This window comes from Prenolepis imparis, unplaced genomic scaffold (assembly GCF_030444845.1).
Source record: "Prenolepis imparis isolate NDT839.2.m4 unplaced genomic scaffold, iyPreImpa1.0 SCAF_1, whole genome shotgun sequence".
Lineage (NCBI taxonomy): Eukaryota > Metazoa > Arthropoda > Insecta > Hymenoptera > Formicidae > Prenolepis > Prenolepis imparis.
The window spans coordinates 5,899,587-5,921,103 of record NW_028141159.1 but is presented as its reverse complement, the minus strand read 5'-3'; the positions used below and the strand labels follow the sequence as shown (position 1 = coordinate 5,921,103).

At 37.9% G+C, this 21,517-nt stretch overlaps 1 protein-coding gene across 1 annotated transcript in view; it reads left to right on the top strand.

Annotated features, from left to right (window-relative positions):
* LOC145943563 (GAS2-like protein pickled eggs) overlaps positions 1 to 21,251 on the top strand; it is a 60,272-nt gene extending 39,021 nt beyond the window's left edge. Inside the window, exons 4-8 of the mRNA XM_083051161.1 lie at positions 10,476 to 10,677; positions 10,775 to 10,859; positions 11,686 to 12,094; positions 12,690 to 13,059; positions 18,987 to 21,251. Of these exons, the coding sequence (XP_082907287.1) occupies positions 10,476 to 10,677; positions 10,775 to 10,859; positions 11,686 to 12,094; positions 12,690 to 13,059; positions 18,987 to 19,939 (2,019 nt within the window). The 3' untranslated portion in view covers positions 19,940 to 21,251. The remainder of the gene's footprint in view (positions 1 to 10,475; positions 10,678 to 10,774; positions 10,860 to 11,685; positions 12,095 to 12,689; positions 13,060 to 18,986) is intronic.
* Positions 21,252 to 21,517: the final 266 nt, after the last annotated feature.

The following is a 21,517-nucleotide window of genomic DNA, read 5'->3' as shown; positions in this document are numbered from 1 at the left end:
GGCCCCCGGGACACTTCTCGTTTGTTCAGCACAACCTTTCGTATAACACCGCGGCAATACTTCCGTGTGTCCCGACGTATCTATTAACATAACAACGCGAGGAAAATTAATCCCGCCGCCGCTGGGGCCCCGCGGGGAACTTTCCTCCACCATTTCTCCTCCTCTACTACCACCATCGTCTTCGAGAGGTTCACGTTCACGTGACCCCGGCTCGCGCGCGTGCCTCTTCCTTCGCATGCAATGTCGTCCTCTTAAATGCAGCTGCATACTGGCGGCGCATGCCGCGCAATCCGCAGCGCAATCTACGCAAGTCGTGCCGGCGTTCCTGGTCTTGCGAGTAAATTACGGTCGTCCCCCGCAAAAGCAACTCCCGGGAGAGAGCGCCTGCAGGATGCAAACTTTGATAAAAAACTTATTTGCAGTTCTCTTTTTTCACAAAAAAAATTTAATGGATGTAGCAGAGAGCAGAGATGGCATGTCATAAAAATTTTAGAATATTCTATATATTTTTGTAACAGATATTTGTTATTTATAATGCGTTTCTTATTAATTTCTCGTCGCAAACTCTTAATTATCATTTGTAAAAAACATTTTGATTAATCTTAATGTCTCGCTACTCAGAGATAAATATTAATATTTAGAATTAGAGCCATATGAAATTTAAAAAAATTGTATTTAACTACATTGTTTAAATTAACTTGGCCTGCAAAACTTTAATTAACGAAAGAATTGTCGAGATAAATTATTTAATCAAGATTGCAGCTATAAATCAATCTCAAACGATCAAGACAGATTAATATCTTTGTATTTAACATTTAGTTAATATTAAAATACAGGATAATAAACAAGGATTATTAATATCGCGTGCCAATAAAGCATATCTGATGTAAAATTAGGGTTCATTCCGCTTGTCTAGAGAAATATACGATCTAACCTCGGCAGCCGGCAATTATGCAAGCCTATAAATTAATTGCGCTAAAAGAAGATACTCTATGGCAATTAGCGATTTATTTTCCGTCGAGAAACGTGTTCGCCGCGTGTTAACCTTTTCAAACACGTTTTTCTTGCTTTTCGCTCGACAATCTATCCATGTTGCATATTCCGTTTTGTCGCATATTTATCGTATAGAATTGTCTCGAACAATCGCAATTACTTGTCGAAAAAAAAATGTGAAAAAAATGTTTTTTCTTCATTAAAAGATACGTAATCAGTTAGACGATTAATTCCACATGTGGACTGCTTCTTTTCGCTTTCTTATATCGAAATGATACTGGACGACACAAGAAATATATGTTAATGAATTTATAGGTATATTTGACAATGTAATAAAATTGTCATAAATGTTCTATCATCAGAATGCATTTGTCGAATATACAAGATGAGCAATGAAATCAGTTTTGCGTTAGATTTGGCGTTATATGCTGATCACAAGAAACGGTCGCGCAAGTAGGGTAGGACGGTTGATCGATCGCCGTGAAAAGATTTAATGGTCGTTAATTTAAGGAAAGGATTTTGCCGCGATCGCTGTCGGCTCTTTCGTTGGCGCGTTTCATCGCAGGAAGTGCACCTGTCGCGCGGTTTTTTAATTCGTCGCCCTGTAAGCCTCTTTGATACGTCGCGCCGATTTGCCATTGGAATTAGAAAGTCATCGAGATGCTGCAGGCAATGGAGAAAAGAGAAGTGCTATTTCAGGGTTGTCATTTTTTTTCCCTCGTCATATTCCTCGAGTTTTCCAAGTTCCATTACATCGTGCGCGATTATAATAAAACGTTAGAATTAATTTTAATTTCTTTGTAAGAAAATGTAACTCGTATGCAGAATGGTGGTAGGTGTTACAAAAATTACGAAATTTAATGAGATATACCAGGAGTAATTAAATGAGAGTGATTCGCAGCTGTTTATTAATAAGATATATGATAACGTAAATTACGATATTATAAATTAGTAAAGTATGTAAGAACAACGCGCCTTTATATCGTAAACACACGCAAGCAATTCAAATTAATTCGTTAGATGTGCATCATTTGAATAAGCGCTACGATATCCCGTTTATACAGTTTATTTATGGGCTAATAATGAAAATTTTATATAACAATATTCGCAGTTACAATAGTAATTGAACAAATGTGCAGGAAGGAGCTCGTATATCGCTTGCGGGCAAATGAATATATAAATATATATAATAATGAGTTATTATTAAATGACCGATTGTGTGTTGCATGATATAGGACGATTAGACTTACACGCTTTATATTAAATTATCCGCTTATCTATATAGGTTGTCTCTCATACTGCGCTACACTTAAAGAGACATACAGTCAGTTTAACTGTCGGTTCGTAACGATTCAGTGAACATTTAATAGCAGTTTATTTCTTTGACAATTTTTAACAATATTAATTAATTTTAACAATATTAATTTGGCATTTTAGCATATAGATTGTGTATGATATCCTGTTTAAGTAATAATAATTAGTAATACTTATTTTACATGATTCTTGGTAATTAATGAAATTCTCTATCAATGCACGGGAGCGATTAAAAATTATTGTTACAATTCTTGCATAAACGAGATTAACAAAATTTGTTCCATGTTATCACACAAGCAGCTTTAAGTCCAAATGCACTGCATGCAATTCGTTAGTGCGCACGCCTTGTGCACAAATAAGATCTCTATCTGCATCCGATTTGCGCGCACGCGCGCGCGAGAAAGTTGCTTTACAAGAATCGCGTATTTTTCATCGCTCGCAGCGTACATCGCGAAGTCATTTCGCGCGATATGAATATTCGAAGAAAAAATTCCCACGACCGACCGACGAATCTGGATGGTGCGTGGGTGATATCGCTCGCGTACCTCTCTCTTTCTCCAACCAGTCTCTCTTCTCGCTTCTTCTCCTCTCTATACATACATATATAATTCTCTCTAAACGAATATACCGATAATAATCCGTATTCCGTATCGGTAGGTTGGGTCGCGTTACGTAAGCCGTGGCGGCCTTGCATTATAGCATCATAACCATTCATCCTGTCCGTTCACCTGCAATGCGCCACACAATTTGTCCCAGAGCGAGCGATATACTCATATAGATATGCACAGATATACAGCGATCATTGTGCGCTTTCTTTCAACTGTGAGAACGAACCGCTGAAAAGCATCCCTTCTCTTGATGTTGGGCCATCGATAGTTTTGCATCGTAACTTGAATCGGAAGCAGTTTCAAGTGAAGCGCTTTCGCGAATGAAGCTACACAAGTATAAAAAAAAACCAATTTTTTTTCTAATAATAGTTTATTAATATTTTTTGTTTTAATTACGCTTCTTTCAGGCCTAAGAAATTAACAAAATTTTATTTTGAACATTAATTACCGAAATAATAGTTTTTCAGATTAATAGTTCATTTGTCAGAAACTTTTCGGAAAAATCGATTCCAAAAACAAATATTTGGCAAAAGCTGCACATTATTTGAGGCATGAAATATATATCTAACCGTACGTATTCGCTGGTGAGTGAACAATGTTCTGTTGACTGACGACACGCGAATTATTCGAGAAATGCAAGAGAAATGCTGTGATCCGTAAAATCTATCGATTTCCAATCGTCAAGTCGATTCGCTAGATATTCACAATTCACAACGCATATTTTACGATCTCTGAGAACATTTCTATCCTAATAAGAACTCAATGGCTGGAAAATATAACAATTTACGATTCACTTGCATATCTTAATATGTCATACTATTATAAAATTTTTTAATCCAATAAAGTTATAATTAGATAAAATTGTGAAATTGAAAAATGGATATACTTTCATTATAATATTCAAAGAAGAATTTTAAATAAAGGCGTGCTATTTTAAGACTTTTAAACAATACAAGAAAAGAAAAGCTTAACAAAGGAAATGGAAAGTTGTATATTAACTCGTCACTTTCGTGAGACAGGAATGAAATCGCGTTTAGTTTAGTTCGGCCTGTAGCGTCTGTTCGCAAACCGGAAACGCGTAGCCTACAAACTCAGTAGCTCGTAGACAATTGGTCTGTCGCAAAACGGTCGAGGACGACGAAAGAGTGAAGATGGCGATTGTGTCCCGGATTTGATCCCGCGATTATTGACGATTATTAATACAATCCCTTATCTAATAATTCGATCGCGACGCAATTAAATGCATAATCAATCGATATATTTCTTTGCAATATCTCGGCTCTTGATGTTTTGTTACGAGTGCTAATGTCACGCCATTAGTTTCGCTGCCATAACATTTGCCGGCTAAAAGGACAAGCTTGGATTCGCTTGATAAACGCTATAAATTTCGCCTGTCGCCGCACCAAGCGTGCATTAATGGCCATTAGAAAATCGTCGTCGAACCGGTTGCATTATCGTCATTGATACTTATTTCGTAGTAAACGAAGGCTTGCAAATGTTACGCAAACGCGATCGTGCACATTGCGATGCATCGGTTTCATAAACACACAATAACATCTAATGATAATTTCTCCATTTGTTAAGATGGGCTGTGAATCTTGTCGACGTGTCAGTCGAATCTTTTGTTGCGCAACATTGCGCTTTATTCTCGAAAGACGCACAATTATTAACATGTATAATTATATTAACATGTATGCTTTAATTGCGATTCTTTTCAAAGTAACATATATCACACACCTATAGAGATATTTTTCTTTTCCTGTTAATTTAAAAAATTGTACCTTTGTGTGTGACTTGATGTGTGAGTTATCTATTTCTAAAAGTACAAATTTAAGAAATCAGCAGAATTGCGACAAAAAATATTCTGTCGAAAGACATATACATATATACATGTATATACATATTGCAGCCAGAGGAAATATTTATTTTATATCGTTTTAAATAATTTCGTCTATCGCAATCTTCTGTATAGGCGTAGTTTATAGCTTATTTCACAATTTTGATCGGCCATTCGCTCCTTTATATGGAAGATCGTCGTGTCTTTTTTGTTTGTTTCGGTCCACCGCGCAATTAATGCGACGCGTTAATGATACGCGAACGACGACGAGTTAATACTCCACATAATTGATTCTTAAAATAGCGTTTAGAACGGGTTCTTCTCGACGGGAACGATAAAACGCAACTGGTCGAATAAATAAATCCGCATGTTGAGCCCTGTAATGTGCCATTAGGGCCGAGAACCGATTGGTTGCGTCAAGGCATTCGTCGTAAAGTCGGTGAAATTGGTGCCCCGTTAACGTACCTCTTAATTACAAATCTTTCCATATGTTTACTGCTGATATATCGCTTGGTAGTCGCTGCGAGTGTCCCAACTATTTCACGCAAAAGTCATTCGGCATAGTTCGATTCGATTTATCTCCTTTCGTGCTTCTCGGTCGCTTTGAACCCTTGCGTGTTGCGTTGTATTAAATGTACCAGACATAACTGTCCAACACCAGACATAACTATCTTATTATCTTACATTTGCATCACGAAAATGTCGTGAGCAAAAAATATGTGCTTGCAATTTATTTGTAAGCTTTAAAAAAAGAAAGAAGAAATAAATTCAATTAAAAATACTATTTTTTATTCTCGTGATAATTAAAATATCTATGAAATAATATATAATTAATATATACATATATCTTATGTGTGTATAAGTGAGAAAATAAATTTTAAGATAACTTTTCTTTGAATAAGTAAAATTTTAATAAAGCTTTAAAAAATTACACATTTGTCACGGATTTTGTGAACAATTTCTGTTCTATGATTGTTGATATCCTCCTACGGTAGAGTGTATTAATTATCGAACGGACTATCGTTGCGACGCGACTGGATTCGATAATCGACTGCGCGACCTGATTAAATATTTGAAAGGAGAGGCAACGTGACGTAAGTGGAAGTTCACGATCGACGTCAATCGAAACGCCTTCGGAATCCACAATGAAATGCTTGTTTGCGATGATTTACCAAGTTACCGTTGCTTTTCCATGAAGATCTCGTTCGAGTAGAAATTTTTATTTTTATCTTACGTAACGCGTCAATTTGTCAATCGCGATTGACAAATGAGATTTGCGACGCTTGACATCGGAAACGCGGGCGGCTTTTTAATGCATAACAATTCGAGGACGGGGACGAGATCGATCGATATTTTATGATAATTAGGGGATAAAGGAGATAATAAACTTGTTCCTATATAATATGATGACTTAATAGTTCTCCATATTGGAATTTTTGAGAACATGTTTGTCTCAAATATGACAACCTAATTGGAAATGTTTGATACATTTTTTTTCTATATAATATTATCATTAATCTCTATGAAAAAATTTGTATAAGATAATTTTTAGCGACATGGGACATTTTTTTTAGCAATGCACGCTCTAATGTCGTATATATTTATATATGTGCGCTTGTCCGTTTCTAAATCTTTCTATGTCCGATTATATACGGTACAACATAGTTTCTCCGTAAACTTGCGGCTATGTATCACGTGCGATATCGCACAACTACAGGATATTATATCTTCGCGAACATACTTGCCGTGTTTGGTGCGACATAATGTCCTGCGCGTACAACGGATTTATTTAACACCTCGAGATGTGACAAGCGAAAAATTCGCGTCGTCTTACATCATCGAGAAAATTCCGTCTGTGACAATTACAGCAAAGTACAGCCGCGCCGTGTTATGCTTGTTAATTTATCGAACGGTCCATATAAATCGTCCGCTGGAAAAGTGTCACCGACAATCGCAGGAAAACGCGCTATTCTGGCCACGTGTCCTTCTCAGCGGTCCGTGACTAAAAATTTTGCATAGCACGGCCGTGTCGTGTTACATATTACAAACCTGAGCGGCACGATATCGATAAATAATTTTCAGCGAGTGTCAAAACCAGCTCGCGGCTGGATATACACATGTACGGATGATATATGAAGTGCTTCTTTTAAACTCCGGCCAAGAAATCTTTAGAAACTTTGTTAATTGATCGATAAGATAAGGCAACGTCGTCTTTGCCGTCAGTTAAAATCGTACCTTAATTAACATTTTGTGACGTAGAAATGATTCGCTAGTGTATCCTCCGTTAAACACTTCCCTTTGAATATAAATCAACTTTCTCGTTAGAATTCCTGGAAGGCATCAAAGCGCGTATAAATCGAACGGACATAGTTTGCCGACTGTTTCTCAACTGTCTGAACAATTTGTCCGGCATGTAAACGTTGAATTTCAAGCAGTCGTAATTGATTGTAAATATGGACATATACATGATGCATTCTCTGAGATCTGGGTTGATCTCAGGAGCCAATGGAACACGTTCTCAGACTTCAGATTGGATCTCTCATAGACACCCTGTATATTTAAGATGATCCGACTCGGCGATAAGAGAGAATGATCGATAGCGCGGTCGGTTTAACGCGTCCGTCGTAGAATAAATTCCGATCTTCGAACTATCGAGAAGCAATTCAAACCGAAGCCGACTCACGAAGTTATTGATAAAGACGATGATGAAGAACGGCGATAAAATACTGGCAAATATACGGCACGTAGATTAACGAAACTGAATATTATATAGTAAGGCTGAGGTCTATCAGTAATATCTATAAAATTATTAAATATTGAAAAATTAGTTGTAAGTATCAATCGAGTTATCTTTCTCCCAACATAAATTATAAGGAATAATTTAATGATCGATCATCTATTTGCGTGTGTTAGGAAAAAATTGGAAACTGAGAAGAATATATACACAGGTACATTCAGTCAAAGAGAAAAGTAAAAAGGAAATATCTCTCAGCTTCCAAGGAAGAGCTAGACATCTGATTAGAAAATCCAAGAAGTAGCACGAACTCCTTCTAACGCTTCACGATTCTCCCGCGATAAATATAATTAATCGCCAACCAGACAGTTCCTTCAATCATCGAGATATATAAAAATAACAATGAAATGGAACACCTTCTCCCCTTCGTGCCACCGCTGGCGGGTAAAGAAACAAACGGAACACCCTCGACATCGTAAATCGCGTTCTCGATGACTCGATAAGCACGTGCGCATATAATAAAAAACGCTATAAACTGCGGATCTCCGATCGGCGATCGGCAGTTCGATCATCGATACCCCCGGTTAATGACCACTTCCGGCGGGCTATACACTATCGGCGCGCTCATTGATAAATGATTACGTCGGTGACGTCGCTCCAGTGGGTGGCCCACCTCGTGTGAAGGACACGCGGGTGTTCGCGTGTGCATCGGCGCGAGATTCGCGACCGCGATACCGCGTCGGGCTGGCCCCGCCGATCAATATATGTATGAAGGGAAAGCCGCCGCGCACTCACCGGACACTCGTCCCGCGACACCGCGGATCGATCGATCCGCCGGCCGTTTATCAGCCGATCCGATCGATAATGCGCGCGCGGGGAGAGAAAGGGTCTCGAGTCTCTCGCGCGATCGGTCCACATCGATCCGCGGGCGGATACCTACACGGCGGGCCGATAAATCGTCGGCGACGCCGACGGCGTCGAGGAATTGAATCGGTCAGTGGTGGAAGGGCTCGTGTGTGTACGCTCCCAGGTGGTTCTCTAACTCTGCGTTGCAGTATATCGCGTGTAGGAATAACGCGAGTGTGTTGACACACATATTTTAAATTATATACAGTCTATAGTCGATACTTGTCGACTTTCCATCGAATATATGCAAATCTGAAAAAAATAATTTATATAATGATGTTAAATGTTTTTTCTTCTTAGTTTGCCGCGAGAAGAATTTGTTTTATCTCTTTAAAATTTCAGGAAAAAAGATTAAAAATAAAAATAAATTTACCAAGAAAGAGAGATATATTTTTTTCACAATATATATTTGTTTAATTTTTTAAAAATAAATCTTCCAGATAATTGATTAATGATCTAAACAATTAAAATTATTTGCCATATCGATGCTTCATTTCTTTTCTTCATTTCCAATCATGAAATAGGCGCGCGCGATTCGCAATTATTCGATGAAAATTACGCGAGATTGTGTAACGTTCTCGAAATGTCGAGATGTTTGAACTACGAGTATGAATCGTTACGTAATCTCTTTTGCACAATTTTTATTTTATTATTGACAATGGGAAGGTTCGACATGCTTGCCTATCTCTTACTTCCAGCCGAATTCGCCGACGTTTTGAAAGTTTTTGCCCGAGATAGAGAAAAAGAAGTCGTATACGCGTCTCTCTTTCAGAGAAACGAAACGAGCTTGTTTCATAATAAGGGACGCTCCTTCAATGCTGAAGAGAATCGAGGGGGGAACTTTAATGCGAGCAACTCGCGCGTAATTATCTCTGCTTTCTAATTCGAGCGCTTGCGAAGACGCTTGTGAAAATGGTCCCTTTCGCTGTGTCGGTTATTAAATGCGGATAACCCTTTCTGAGATTTATAATCTGACGAGACTTTCGAATCTTCAATCTTAAACGTACAGATGAAGAAATGAAACATCTGATTGTGAGAGAAGATGAGATGTAAGTCGAATATTTATGGACCAACATTAAATTATAAAGTTACAAATCGATAGAGATTCTAAAATTTATTTTATTATTCCATCTTCTACGTCAATTTTCACGAGAAATTATATAAAAATATACCTATCTAATTAAAAGAAAAAAGCTCATAATGAGAGATTGCAACACTGTGTTATGCGTGAATACGATTTCGTTAAATCGGGACGTAATGCAAAACAAATGCATAATCTTTTCTTTGCATTGCCGGCAGCAGAAGCGACTTTCTCGCAAGAAAAAGCAAGGTTTCCCGAGTCGGTGGTCGATTTTATACGAGCGTGTCTCCGTATTTTTGTTCAATGTGAGCGACCATCACTGAAAGTGACTCGAAAGACGAAGCCAAGCAGTTTTACCTGCTCTCCGCGGCTTTGTTAACGAAATGATGAATGTATGTCTGAAACCATCTTGGCACGACTTCCGAGAATTCTGTTTCGTTCCTATTAATTATCGAAGGCGTCTTATATTCTCTCGCCTTTCGGTTCGATGATGTTTCTTTCGGCGAAACAATGCAACGCTTGACTAGAAACTGGTCCAGGCCTCACACATGTTCTAGTAAAAAAAGTATAAAAAATATGTATACTCTCTCGGTGTTTTTTTGATATTTAATCCAAGAATACATCGTTGATGCTTTTTATGAGTTAGGGAATATATTTGTCGAACAGTTGCACAGAGAATGTGAAAAATAACGATATGCAATTTTTTCACGAATTTTCCGAAAAATTAAAATTTGAATGCAATTAAACATTTTAAGTGTTCTTGATATATAAGAGAATTATATCAATCTTTAGAAATAAAAATAATTATTTAGTTACTCGTATCGAACAAACATAAAAAAAATATATATATTCGAAACAGAGCCTTTTCACATTCGATCCAAGTTCTTCTTATACCGGAAATATATTTTAATATCATAAGTGTTGGAAAAATCTAAATGGAGCAATCAGTTAGTAGAATATAATTTTCATTAAATTTAAAAATCGATCATTTTTCGCTTTCAGGTTCGCGATATCGTGGAGGAATGCACGTGTCCGACGCAGTTTCCGATGATTCACGTGGCCGAGGGCAAGTACCGGATCGGCGACACCAAGGTCACGATCTATGTCCGGGTCCTGCGTAGTCACGTGATGGTGCGTGTCGGTGGTGGATGGGATACTCTCAGCCATTATTTAGAGAAACATGATCCGTGCCGATGCAGAAACTGTAAGCATCGCGGGCATCAAATCTTTTATCAAATCTTTCTCCTTAAACAAGTCGCAACGATCCTAATAACGATCAATCTTTCTTCCGGATTTTTCAGCGCATCGCTCGATGGTCTCGGCGAAGCTCATTCAAAAGGCCAGCGGATCCTTCGATCTGGGCAACGCGCAGGTGCATTATGAACGGTGAGCATCTGCTTTTTTTTTATTACTGCGCAGTTTTAATTATACACAGGTGCAATACGAAGATTACACTTGATGGCGATAAAAAATCTGATACCATTAAGTTGAAACATATGTCAAATTTTAATTCCTTTTAATTTTGAAAACGTGTGAATATAACAAATTATATAGTTACTATATTATTTTTGTTTCTTTTTAATTCTGCGGTGATTTTATTTATTTGTGCTAATTTTTTGTTATCTTGCACGAATGATTTTCAAGCCTATTTTGTATAGTTAATAAATAGAATTTTTATTTAAAATATTTATTTTCTTTTTATCCAATAATTAATACTAATCATTATGATTATCGCTATGTATTCGTTCTATATTTTGAGTGTAAATCCGGTATGGCATTAGAGAGCGATGCTGCTATAGACATTCTATAGCAAGATATTTCGCATGGAGCAGTAAAATACATAAATGCATGTTGTTACATCGTGCACAGTACTGTCTATAAGTACACTAGACTTACTCGAGAGAAAGAATTTTTTTTCTCATTATTTTTTAAAGTAGAAATTATATCGTATTACGCTTTACATCTTCTATAATTTTTACCATAACAAGCGTGAAGTAAATTTAATTCAACGTTAGCGATTTTTGTCACAAATCTCCTTAATCTTATCTACGCTTTCGCGAACTTATGTACGGTATTGTACACGTCGTGACATTTCATCGTGAATACGGAAACTAGAAATTCTCCGGTGCACACCCGGTCAAACACATGACCCGATATAACGACCGACATCAATTCCGCCATAAAGCCCGCGGTCGTTGTTTTCCACCTCCAGATCATCACCTCCGAGAACCAGGCGGAGTTCCGCGTCGAGCGTCGGTTCGGTGCAGAATCTACAATCGGCGCAGCTGCACGCACCACCCAGGAGCATTTCCAGCAATCGTTCGCGATCGCCCACACCTCACCGGCCGACGGCCGGCAGCAAGCAACAACAGCATCAGCCGCAATCGGGTGACGAGCTGAAGAAGCGCTCGAGGAGTCCCACGCCGCACAGGAAACTGTTGGCGAGTCCGAATCAGCATCAGACCGATTTGGCGAAACAGAGATCGAGGTCGCCGACACTTAGGGCGAACCTGAGATCGAGGAGCCCGACGCCGCGGAAAAATATAGATTCGTCCAGGAGGAACGTCAACGAGGAGGCGCGATCGCCAACTTATCACGGAAAACTTCCGGAAAATGGCCGAGTAAGTTTGCTCTATTATTCTACGAGACATACTTTTTTTCAGAGTACTGGTATAATGCTTAACTTGTGGAAAAAATTCTAAATATTAATATAACTTTTGAGAATTTAAATTTAACCCTCGGCAATCTTTTTTTTTTACTAACACCGTCAGCAAACTGAGTCTGTTAAGTTTACCCTATATTATTTTTATGTTCTAAACTTTAAAAAAATCTAAAAAAATTCTGGATTATTTGTTAATATCTCTATTACAATATCCAATAAATTTTAAAGCCAAATATATTAAATCCAATTGTTTATACAAAGCGAAATTTGAACAGCAATTTGGAAAATGGAAATTTGCTTGTGCCTTAAAAGACTTAGATTGCTGACGGAGGGGTAATATAATTACGATTCCATCATTATAAAAAATTCTCAGTGAAATCATTTTGATTTGATCAATTTGTCAAAACTAATGGTATCGTTTGAACTATTATTGAACATCTCGCAAAGCTCAACGAGCTTTTAATCTTTTCGCGTCGTTCAGAATTTAAGCAGACAGATAGAAGATATATAGAAGGGAATACATAATCAGAATCGGATTTGTTTGCTCTGTCCAGGAGAGCGGCCTTAAAGTGCCGGGCGAGTTTACGAAACGATACATCGTGGAGGGTGGCGTGGCTCGTCGCGCCGTCGAGAGGGACGACACGCCAAAGTACGAGCCGTCCATCTACAACTACAAGTGCAGCGAGGACTCGAGCGGCAGTCGAAGCCCCACGCCGAGCAAGGAGGAACAACCGCCCATCGAGACTTTCGGCAAGGACACCACGGCGAACACCCAGAAGTCGCCGCACGGCGACGGAGAGCACTCGGACAACTGCAGCGAGGTGTCCGACGAGGGTTACCGAAGCCTCGGTGCCGTCCAGTCGTCCACCGCCAACGGGAATTCCGCCAGTACGCAGAGCTCGCCCACGGTTGCCGATTGTCAAAGTAAGTGGACACTCCGTGTACATATATATTCCGTATGCAAATTACGCGCGGAATTTTAATGGAATTTTAAAAAATGAAGACACTAAGTACTCTTATCCGACGATAAAATTGATCGTTTCGATTTAAAGAAAAAAAAAAAAAAAAAAAAAGCTGATAAAGACTCGCGACTGTTTCTATTGTCCGCCGAGTGAATATACGGTGACACTCTGATCGGTCGGACCCTCGAGTGTTCAGCGTTTGAACGTGCACTCGCCAGCGAGCGAGTCATCGAATTTAATAAGAGAATGCGGGATGACGAAGAGGACAGAGGACAGAGAGAGATATGTGGAGATGCACAAACGCGCGCATTGTGCGATCGAGACGATGTCGCGTGTCAAGGCAGGAGATGGAAAAGAAAATCTCTCTCTATATGCCGATTCGAATCGAGAGATTAAATTGGATTACGGTGACGCGAGAAGGCAAGAGCGCTTCGAGAGCTTTGTCCGCGAAAATAGAACGAGATCGCGCGTGCTCGTGCGTTTATCTCCGCCTGTCGATCTCGCGAGTATCGACAACGACGAATTAATTCGCCCGTTGAGGCGGCGAACACTTTGCACGACGATAGATAGGGACGATAAATTTTCTTTGTCCAGAAGAAAGAAAGGTAATACGTACACAGGGGAAAAGTTACTCCGCGTGAAAGGAAAGAAATAGAAAATTATCGGGAAAATAGAAACTTGGATCTAAAATTTTACTTAAATTTTTCGCAATTAATTTATTTTTTCCGTAATCTTTCCCTAAAGTCATTTATAGTTGTCATAATGCCATCTATTTAAGGAAAATCTATCGAGATTTCGTCGGAACGGCAGCCTGATTTAAATATAATCTTGCAGTCTATCGATTCTGTTTTTCTCATTGATTTAAAACAAATTATTAATGCCTTCGTGAAGTCGAGAAATGAGTCGACAACGACTCAGAAATCGCGGAGAACCGAAAGTCCCGTTACTTCATATACATACGGCTTAAATGAGCCGGTAATAGCAATCTTACGATATATCCCGCGATGAAAGTCTAGTTTGCATATCTAGCTCGATCGAACTGTCGCATAAATTCCAATACGATTTACATACAATGTGCACAAATTATTGGGAATTTATACGAATCCACACATACAAACATGTACGCGCGAGGTTTACTATTTGAACGTCTCGCATTAATTACGCGTCGTTGACATGAGAGACGTCGGACGGGCCTTTGTCGATTCATCGAGACCATCCTGTCAGTCGAACATGACAAAAGCGTCGCATTCGACATTCGATGGTATAGTAGCTCGTGTCGATCTTGTCTCGTATGCTGGAACTCGCGCGAGGACAAACTGTCCCCGGCGAATTCTCTCGAGTCTCTCTACAAAAAAAAAAAAAAAAAAATCGTTCGGGTGTCTATGATCCATGACACATTTGGACCACTTTGCGATTAAATATTCCAAGAGCAGTAGGAAATATTCAAGTGTATACGGACACGCAGGCATATAAGATCGCATTCTTCGCGTCGGGCCGGGCTGACATTTAGCAGCTGTGTGTCGATTATACGCGAGGGAGATCGCTCGAAGCGTGGGCGATCTCCAGCAACCTGTCCTCGGAACAATCGCCGCCGGTCGATTCTCGATAACGCTCGTCGTCGTATGACTCTCGCCTTGAACACACGCAAGCCACGCATTCGTGTACTCGACTCACTTAACGCGGCTGTGACGCATTGCCGCGAGTGGAAAAAGTTCGCGGCGCGACGCCAACTCGCTTCGATCGTCCCGATGCTTTTTCCTTTTCTCGGGTTGAACGGACTGGGGGTCGATCATGTAACTTTTCTTTAGAGTGAAAACGTGAAAAGTGAAAAATTTTGCTCTGTTCCGCCAATCACGCATTAGTTTCCATAGTGAAATTGTTCACTTTTCACGTTTTCGCTCTAAAGAAAAGTTACATGATCGACCCCCTGGTATAGTTCTAGCTTATAACCCGGTGACCTGCACATTTTTCACTTAGAGTGACGCGAAAACAACAAGTTTTTCATGGAAAAACTTGCTTTAATCCAGAACTTGTAGTGGTTGCCAAAACTAGTGCTGATATATGGCAGGATATGTCTATTTTTCATTGGGATTAAAATTTGGAATTGTGTCAAATTTGTAAAATTTAATCAGTTAAAATATATCTTTAAATTCTCAAGATTCGCATATAAAGTATGTTTACATTGGTTTTTTATAATGTATCATCATAATCATTTTCTGTTTTATAGAAAACGAGAGTTGTTAATTTTGTCAGATTTCTGAATTCTATATCATAAATTCTCTATATTAATTAGTTATCCAGAATTGGCATCTAAATACAGATATATAAGCAGTAGAAAAAGTTAATTATTTAGATAAGAGAAAAAAAACCAAATTTCGAGCAAATAGAATGATTTATTGGAATTATTGCAGAGAAATCTGCATCAGATTTTTATGAATCATAATTTACATTTTCAAAACATTTATATTTGCTCTAATTTGTACATTTTATATATATTTACTTATATTCTTTTAGCACGTATATTATTTTTTTTATCTATAAAGAATTCTTTGCAGAATATAATAATTTATTTACTCTTATTAAAATTGATTGATGCTGTTACATGCATTTCGTTCCATCTGTCATTCATGGTTCACGGTCGAGATGAACTTTCATGTTACATTTCGCGAGAAATGAAAGGACGGTCCGGGGGCGTTATAGACAACAAATATCCTATCGAGATTTACGCAAAGTCGCCGGAGGCGATCCCTGATGACTCATTCATTTACATTGTTATCTTTAATTTATGCGATGGCGCTAGAGCGCGTACGCGAAGATGCGCATCAAGGTATTTGACTTTTTTGTTTTAAAGCGATGCATGCAATCTGCTCTCCGAAGCGTACCAGCACATTTATGATGCTGTGGGTTCTGCTTCGATTTCAAGGGAGATGTTTGTGTTCAGTCAGGCGAGAAAACTTCTCCCTAGCGTCGAGAGTAAAAACAAAATTGCTCTGATTAAGTCAGGTTAGTTGAAACCGTAAAAGTGGATTAAAACCGCAGCAATAAATTTTTGTTTGGCTGCTTAGAGAATTAAATCGATTATTGATTAAAAAATTGTTTTAAATTTGTTATTTCTTAATTATTTTAATAATCACGCGCCGTGGAATAAAGTGCTTTAAATATCGTAAATTAAGTCGCAGAATATAAAAAGATTAAAAAGAAAGATTGAAAGTTATATAAAGAAATTATCTCACAAGAAGGTTTAAAAACTTCGAAGCATGTCCATTCGTCACGTCGTAAATGAAGTACTGTCCAAGAGAATTAAGCCTGGTAACAAGGTGCAATTTTTTGAAGCAGCAAACTGAATTTTGCGATTTCACTGGATTCGTTCCAGCGTTTCCGAGCGTGTCGTTATTTAGCAATGTTCAACGTAACATGGTAGTTCCTTTGCAGTAATTCTTATAATAAGATAAATTAGAAGCGGTTAATTTCCTTCATGTTATGTTTCCTTTTGTGTAAGCGAAATTTTTATTCCGCCTATTTTTATGCTATAATTATTCTTTTAAGCGTGAAATATCGAAATTTTCTTTTTTAGTATATCCTATTAGTGTGGTTCTTTGCAGAAAAAAATTAACTCATTCACAGCGAGTTGAATATATTTTACAAAAATAGAATTATAGATCCAATGATATATATGAAAAGTGTTTAGAAGCTAGGTGTGAAGGAAATCTATAATTTTCTCGTTATAAACTTCGTAAATTATACACACTTATTTTTTTTATGCCATAAACGTCAAATCGATATTGAACGAATACGAAACACCATACGATATCGAATCTAATATTAGCAAGCAACGTCAACGCAGGTTCCTTTGCAACAAATTTAATTCGTAATTCATTTGCGTAATTTTAATAACAAGTTCCAAGGACTCGGATCGATGAAGACTGAATCCGGTTTGACCAGTAGCGCGTTATTAGGACGAGATCTCGAAATAGATTTTCGATTCTCGGATTTTAATTACGAATTGCGTTCCCGCAAATATATGCATATCTGCCGTATAACTCAACAAATCTATAATCGGACGCTTTAATATTTATGCGACGTTTCTTACGTTTGCGGATGGGATTCAAAAAAACGCAACACGTTATTAAGAACCCGATCGACTCTTCTAAGTTGACGAGGGTTGAGGTTAAACTTGATCGACGAGCCGTGTTTCGAGGAATTATTCTTTTTTTTAAATTCGAGTTTGATGAATATTTTCTCATTTACATTTGTTCCGATAAAGACAACATCGTTCTATCATTCTCGCACGCGCACGTGGCATCAATACATGAATTTAAAAATCTAATTTCTCTTCTTTGCCGAAGAATGGACTTTCTCTGTGGTTTATACATACGTGGGTGTGTACGTAATACGCGAAAATAAAATATGAAATGACATGCAACGTTTTGGTCATATCAGCTGATCAGAAAAAATACGAAAGTCGATACTTTAATTACATAGTGAGCGCATAATATATCAAGATATACATTTTAAAGCAAAAAAAAATATTAAGTTTCTCAAAAAATGTATAATTTTCAATAATTGTAATTGGTAATTGAATATATGCATTGCTTATGTAAGATTAAATTGTATTCAATTTTATTGGGAAATATTAAGTTTTCGTTTCTTGCTATTTCTCTTTTAATTATATTACCATCTTTTTATGCAAATTTATAATAAAAATCTTACATGTAATTATCCGGATAATATCTCTTGATCAGATCAATAATAATATTAATAATTGTATAATAAATATAAATATATGATCAATAATTACTATGTAATAGAATATAAATTATATGAAATGAATGATATACGTGGACGCGCGATGGTAAAAAGGTTTACGTAACTGCTTATATAAAAATTATGTAGAAAAATTCATGGTTTCGTGTTATATAAAGTAGCAGAAGATTTATGGTTACAACTTGCGCGGAAGTTCCAATGAAGGGATTCATTTGTCTTCGGAATAGATAGTTGCCTTCGACCTTTCGCAGGAGTGTTGTTTTTGCCCATGTAAAATGACACAACAGGACAGACCGCATTCAGTCCCAATTGTGTCAGGGCCCGTTCCTTCACCTCGCCTACGCTAAATATGCTAAGCGCGACACCGACCGATTCGGTGATAGTTGAGATCTTTTTCGGATTCTAAATCACATATGTTCGCGAAAGTTGACACCTCGCGATGAAAAAAAAAAAAAAAAACACGATTTAGGCTACGATCGTTGCGCGCGTACATTTGTCGTCGAAAATGTCACTATGACAGTGTTAACGAATCGTCACATGACAGGAAACGACGAGATAAGAACGGTAATTACACAATCACCTAATAATTCACTTATATAATTTGGTGATTTCTAATGTTTGGAATAAGGCGTTATATGATGTTTTCTAAGATATCTAATTGCGTTAATTAATAAGTTTCGCCGAGTTCATTAATTGAAATAGATTTCAGAATTAGTGATAAATTTACAGTAATAATGCCAATGTTATACTGATATAAAAATTAAATCTAAAGATAATATTATTAAGATTTGGAATAATAAATTTACGTGGGGAATAATTAAGAATACTGTCAATGTTAGTTTAAAGAAAATATAAAAGAATTGACATTGTATAGAGAGACTGATTCTGTATTTTACATCTCCATTTATAGCAGTATTTGCTAAAATTGTTAATTACGATTATTTTATGTATTTCTCATTTTTATAATATCTGAAAGAAAAAATGTCATATCTTTTATGATTATTTAAAAATTAATTCTTGTGCTGCTCTCATATGACATGTGGCAATGTCGAAACAAGCAAACGATTAATTACACATTTCAGATCCAGCGTCTCAGAACGCACGTCTTCCCGTTTCCTGTTTCAGAGCAACCGCCAAAAACGGAGCCTGAGGAAAAATCTGGCGTGGAGACCGACAGTATCGAGACCGGGCTGCGCAAGGTAATTCGAAAGGATAGACTGGCGAGTCCTTTACGAGTCTCGTCCCCGTCCAGGAGCGTAGCGTCCTCGTCGACGGGCGACAGGACGCCACGAGCCGGTTCCGTCGCGCGAGAGAACAGCAATCTATCCAAGACCTCGTCCGACAGTAAAACGCCCAAGGACGGCAATTCTAGCCCGGAGAGTAGTCCGCTAAACCGAAGTGGTTCGATGCGCAACAGGGGCAACGGAAGCTACGGGACGGTACGCAAGTCAACGCCGAGCGGAAGTCTCAGCAAAGCGTTGTCACCGATACCGGTACCCAGTTCCGCGAAAACGTCCGTCGGCGGTAGCGCCACGTGGAACGGCCGTCAGACTAGGCGGCGAGCCAGCATTCAGACGGACACCTTCTTGGATCCGAGTACGACGCCGGCCACGTGTGCCACGACGCCGAGTTTCTCGCGGAAGAGCCCAGGCAGGCAGAGTCTGCAGTCGCGGCCGAGCCTGAACGGCGGGGGGGTTCAATACGATAGGAACGGCAGGAGGATCAGAACGTCCGCTACGGGTACCGCTTCCCTCCAGTCGTCGCCTACCAAGGCGACGAATCCATTGCTCGATCAGATCATGCAAAAGCTGGGCGACTTGAAGGACGAGCGTCAGATGGTGCAGAAGCTGCAGGGCCTTCTGAGGGATTATCAGGCTACCTCGACCGACCGTGCCGCGAATATGGACTTCGCCAAAATGTGGGTGGACAGTAACGGGACAATGGCTGTGCCTCAGGATGTTCAGGTATCGGTTTCTCCCCGAAAAGACCCGAAACCCCAGGAAGGTTGCTCGAGGATACCAGTGCCTCGTACCGTCTCTTATAAAAGACCGATGTCTGTGGCGTCGGATAGCGTTTGAGAGTGGTTTTTCTTTCTCGATCGTGTCTTGAGGCTCGAGGTATATCGGGTAGCCTTCCTGCGTTAGGCTAAGTTTTAGGCTGATCGGGCCGCTGATGTTCGCGCCGCTGATGTTAGCGAGAGCAACCATTCGCGTTCTCTTGCTACGCTTGATTCTTGATTCGATTTAATAGATAAGTCGGACGTCTTAATAACGATAGAAAATAGACGGGGTGTATATATATATTTTATAGTTGACTTTTAAAAATATGTTTTATAATTGACTTAAAAAGATAGTATGTAAAGGGAGATTCAGAGATCTGTAGTTTGAAAAGTTTACAGACTTTTAGAAGCGCAGGAAAAGAAAAATTGAGTCCAGAAAGAGTCCAGAGATAATAAAGATTAAATTATACTCTATACTAAAAATTTTTACTTTCAGAGAGTAAAAAGTATCGTAAACAGAGTATCTTCCGTAAAATTAAAAATGAATTGCTATATATAAAGTCTAATTTATTTGAATTAGGTACTATTTTAGATTTTTTACATCGAAAGACGATGCTCTTTAAAATATTTTCTTCTAAATATTTCAGAAATTCACAAAATTACAATTTAAAAAATTTTTTAATTAGTTTTATAAGTTTAAAGTTTAAAACTGCTTGATATTTTTTTATCTCACAATCAGGATTTAAAATCAAAGTCAATATCCAGATACATTTTGAAATTGAAAAACATCTATAAGTTCTAATATTTGAAACTTTAAAACTTTAGAGAAAAATTCATAATTATAAAAAACAAACAATTCTAATTTTCTTTTTAATTTTCGGATCTAAACTTGGAAAAATTCTAATTCTTAAAATTCTTGTACATTAAATGTTTGTTTTACTGTCGTGTGCGCTATTATCACGGCAAACAAAATTCGACGCTTGGACTATTGCTTTCTATTTCTGCTCTTCGCCTACGCCTTCAAACAACCATCATTGTAGATCAAGACGTCCGGCTAGAGAGTAACTTAACGGGCCTTAACGGTACGGGGTCAATCAGTTAGTAGCTCTTAGTAGTCACGTATCAGGGTGGTGCTTAGATGGTGCTGAAGAACGAGATGACGTTTACGACAGACAGCAAAGTAAAAGAGAGAAAAAGAAAGGAAACTCGTTCCGTGGACAAGTTTTCAATTGATTAATACGGAAAAAGTGTGCAATTAAATGCGGCGAGTCTTGCATTAATGGTAATCGATTTACTTCCAATCATTTGATTGCATCCCATATATGTTCGTCAATTGCGTCAATTGAGTTCGAAATAATAATCTTTAATTATCATGCAAATTTTTTTAAAAACTCCAAAAATTATTTTTATTTTTATCTCGTAAACGTATTGTGATAATTTTTATAAAAATTAAATTTTCTTTATATATATATAAATATATATATGTATATATTTATTATATATATATTTATTATATATATATATATTTATTTATATACGTATATATATATGTATATATATAATAAATAGATATATATTTATTATATATAAATATATATAAAAAACACTCATATGTATATATATGTATATATATGTGTGTGAGTATATAAAGTTTCCT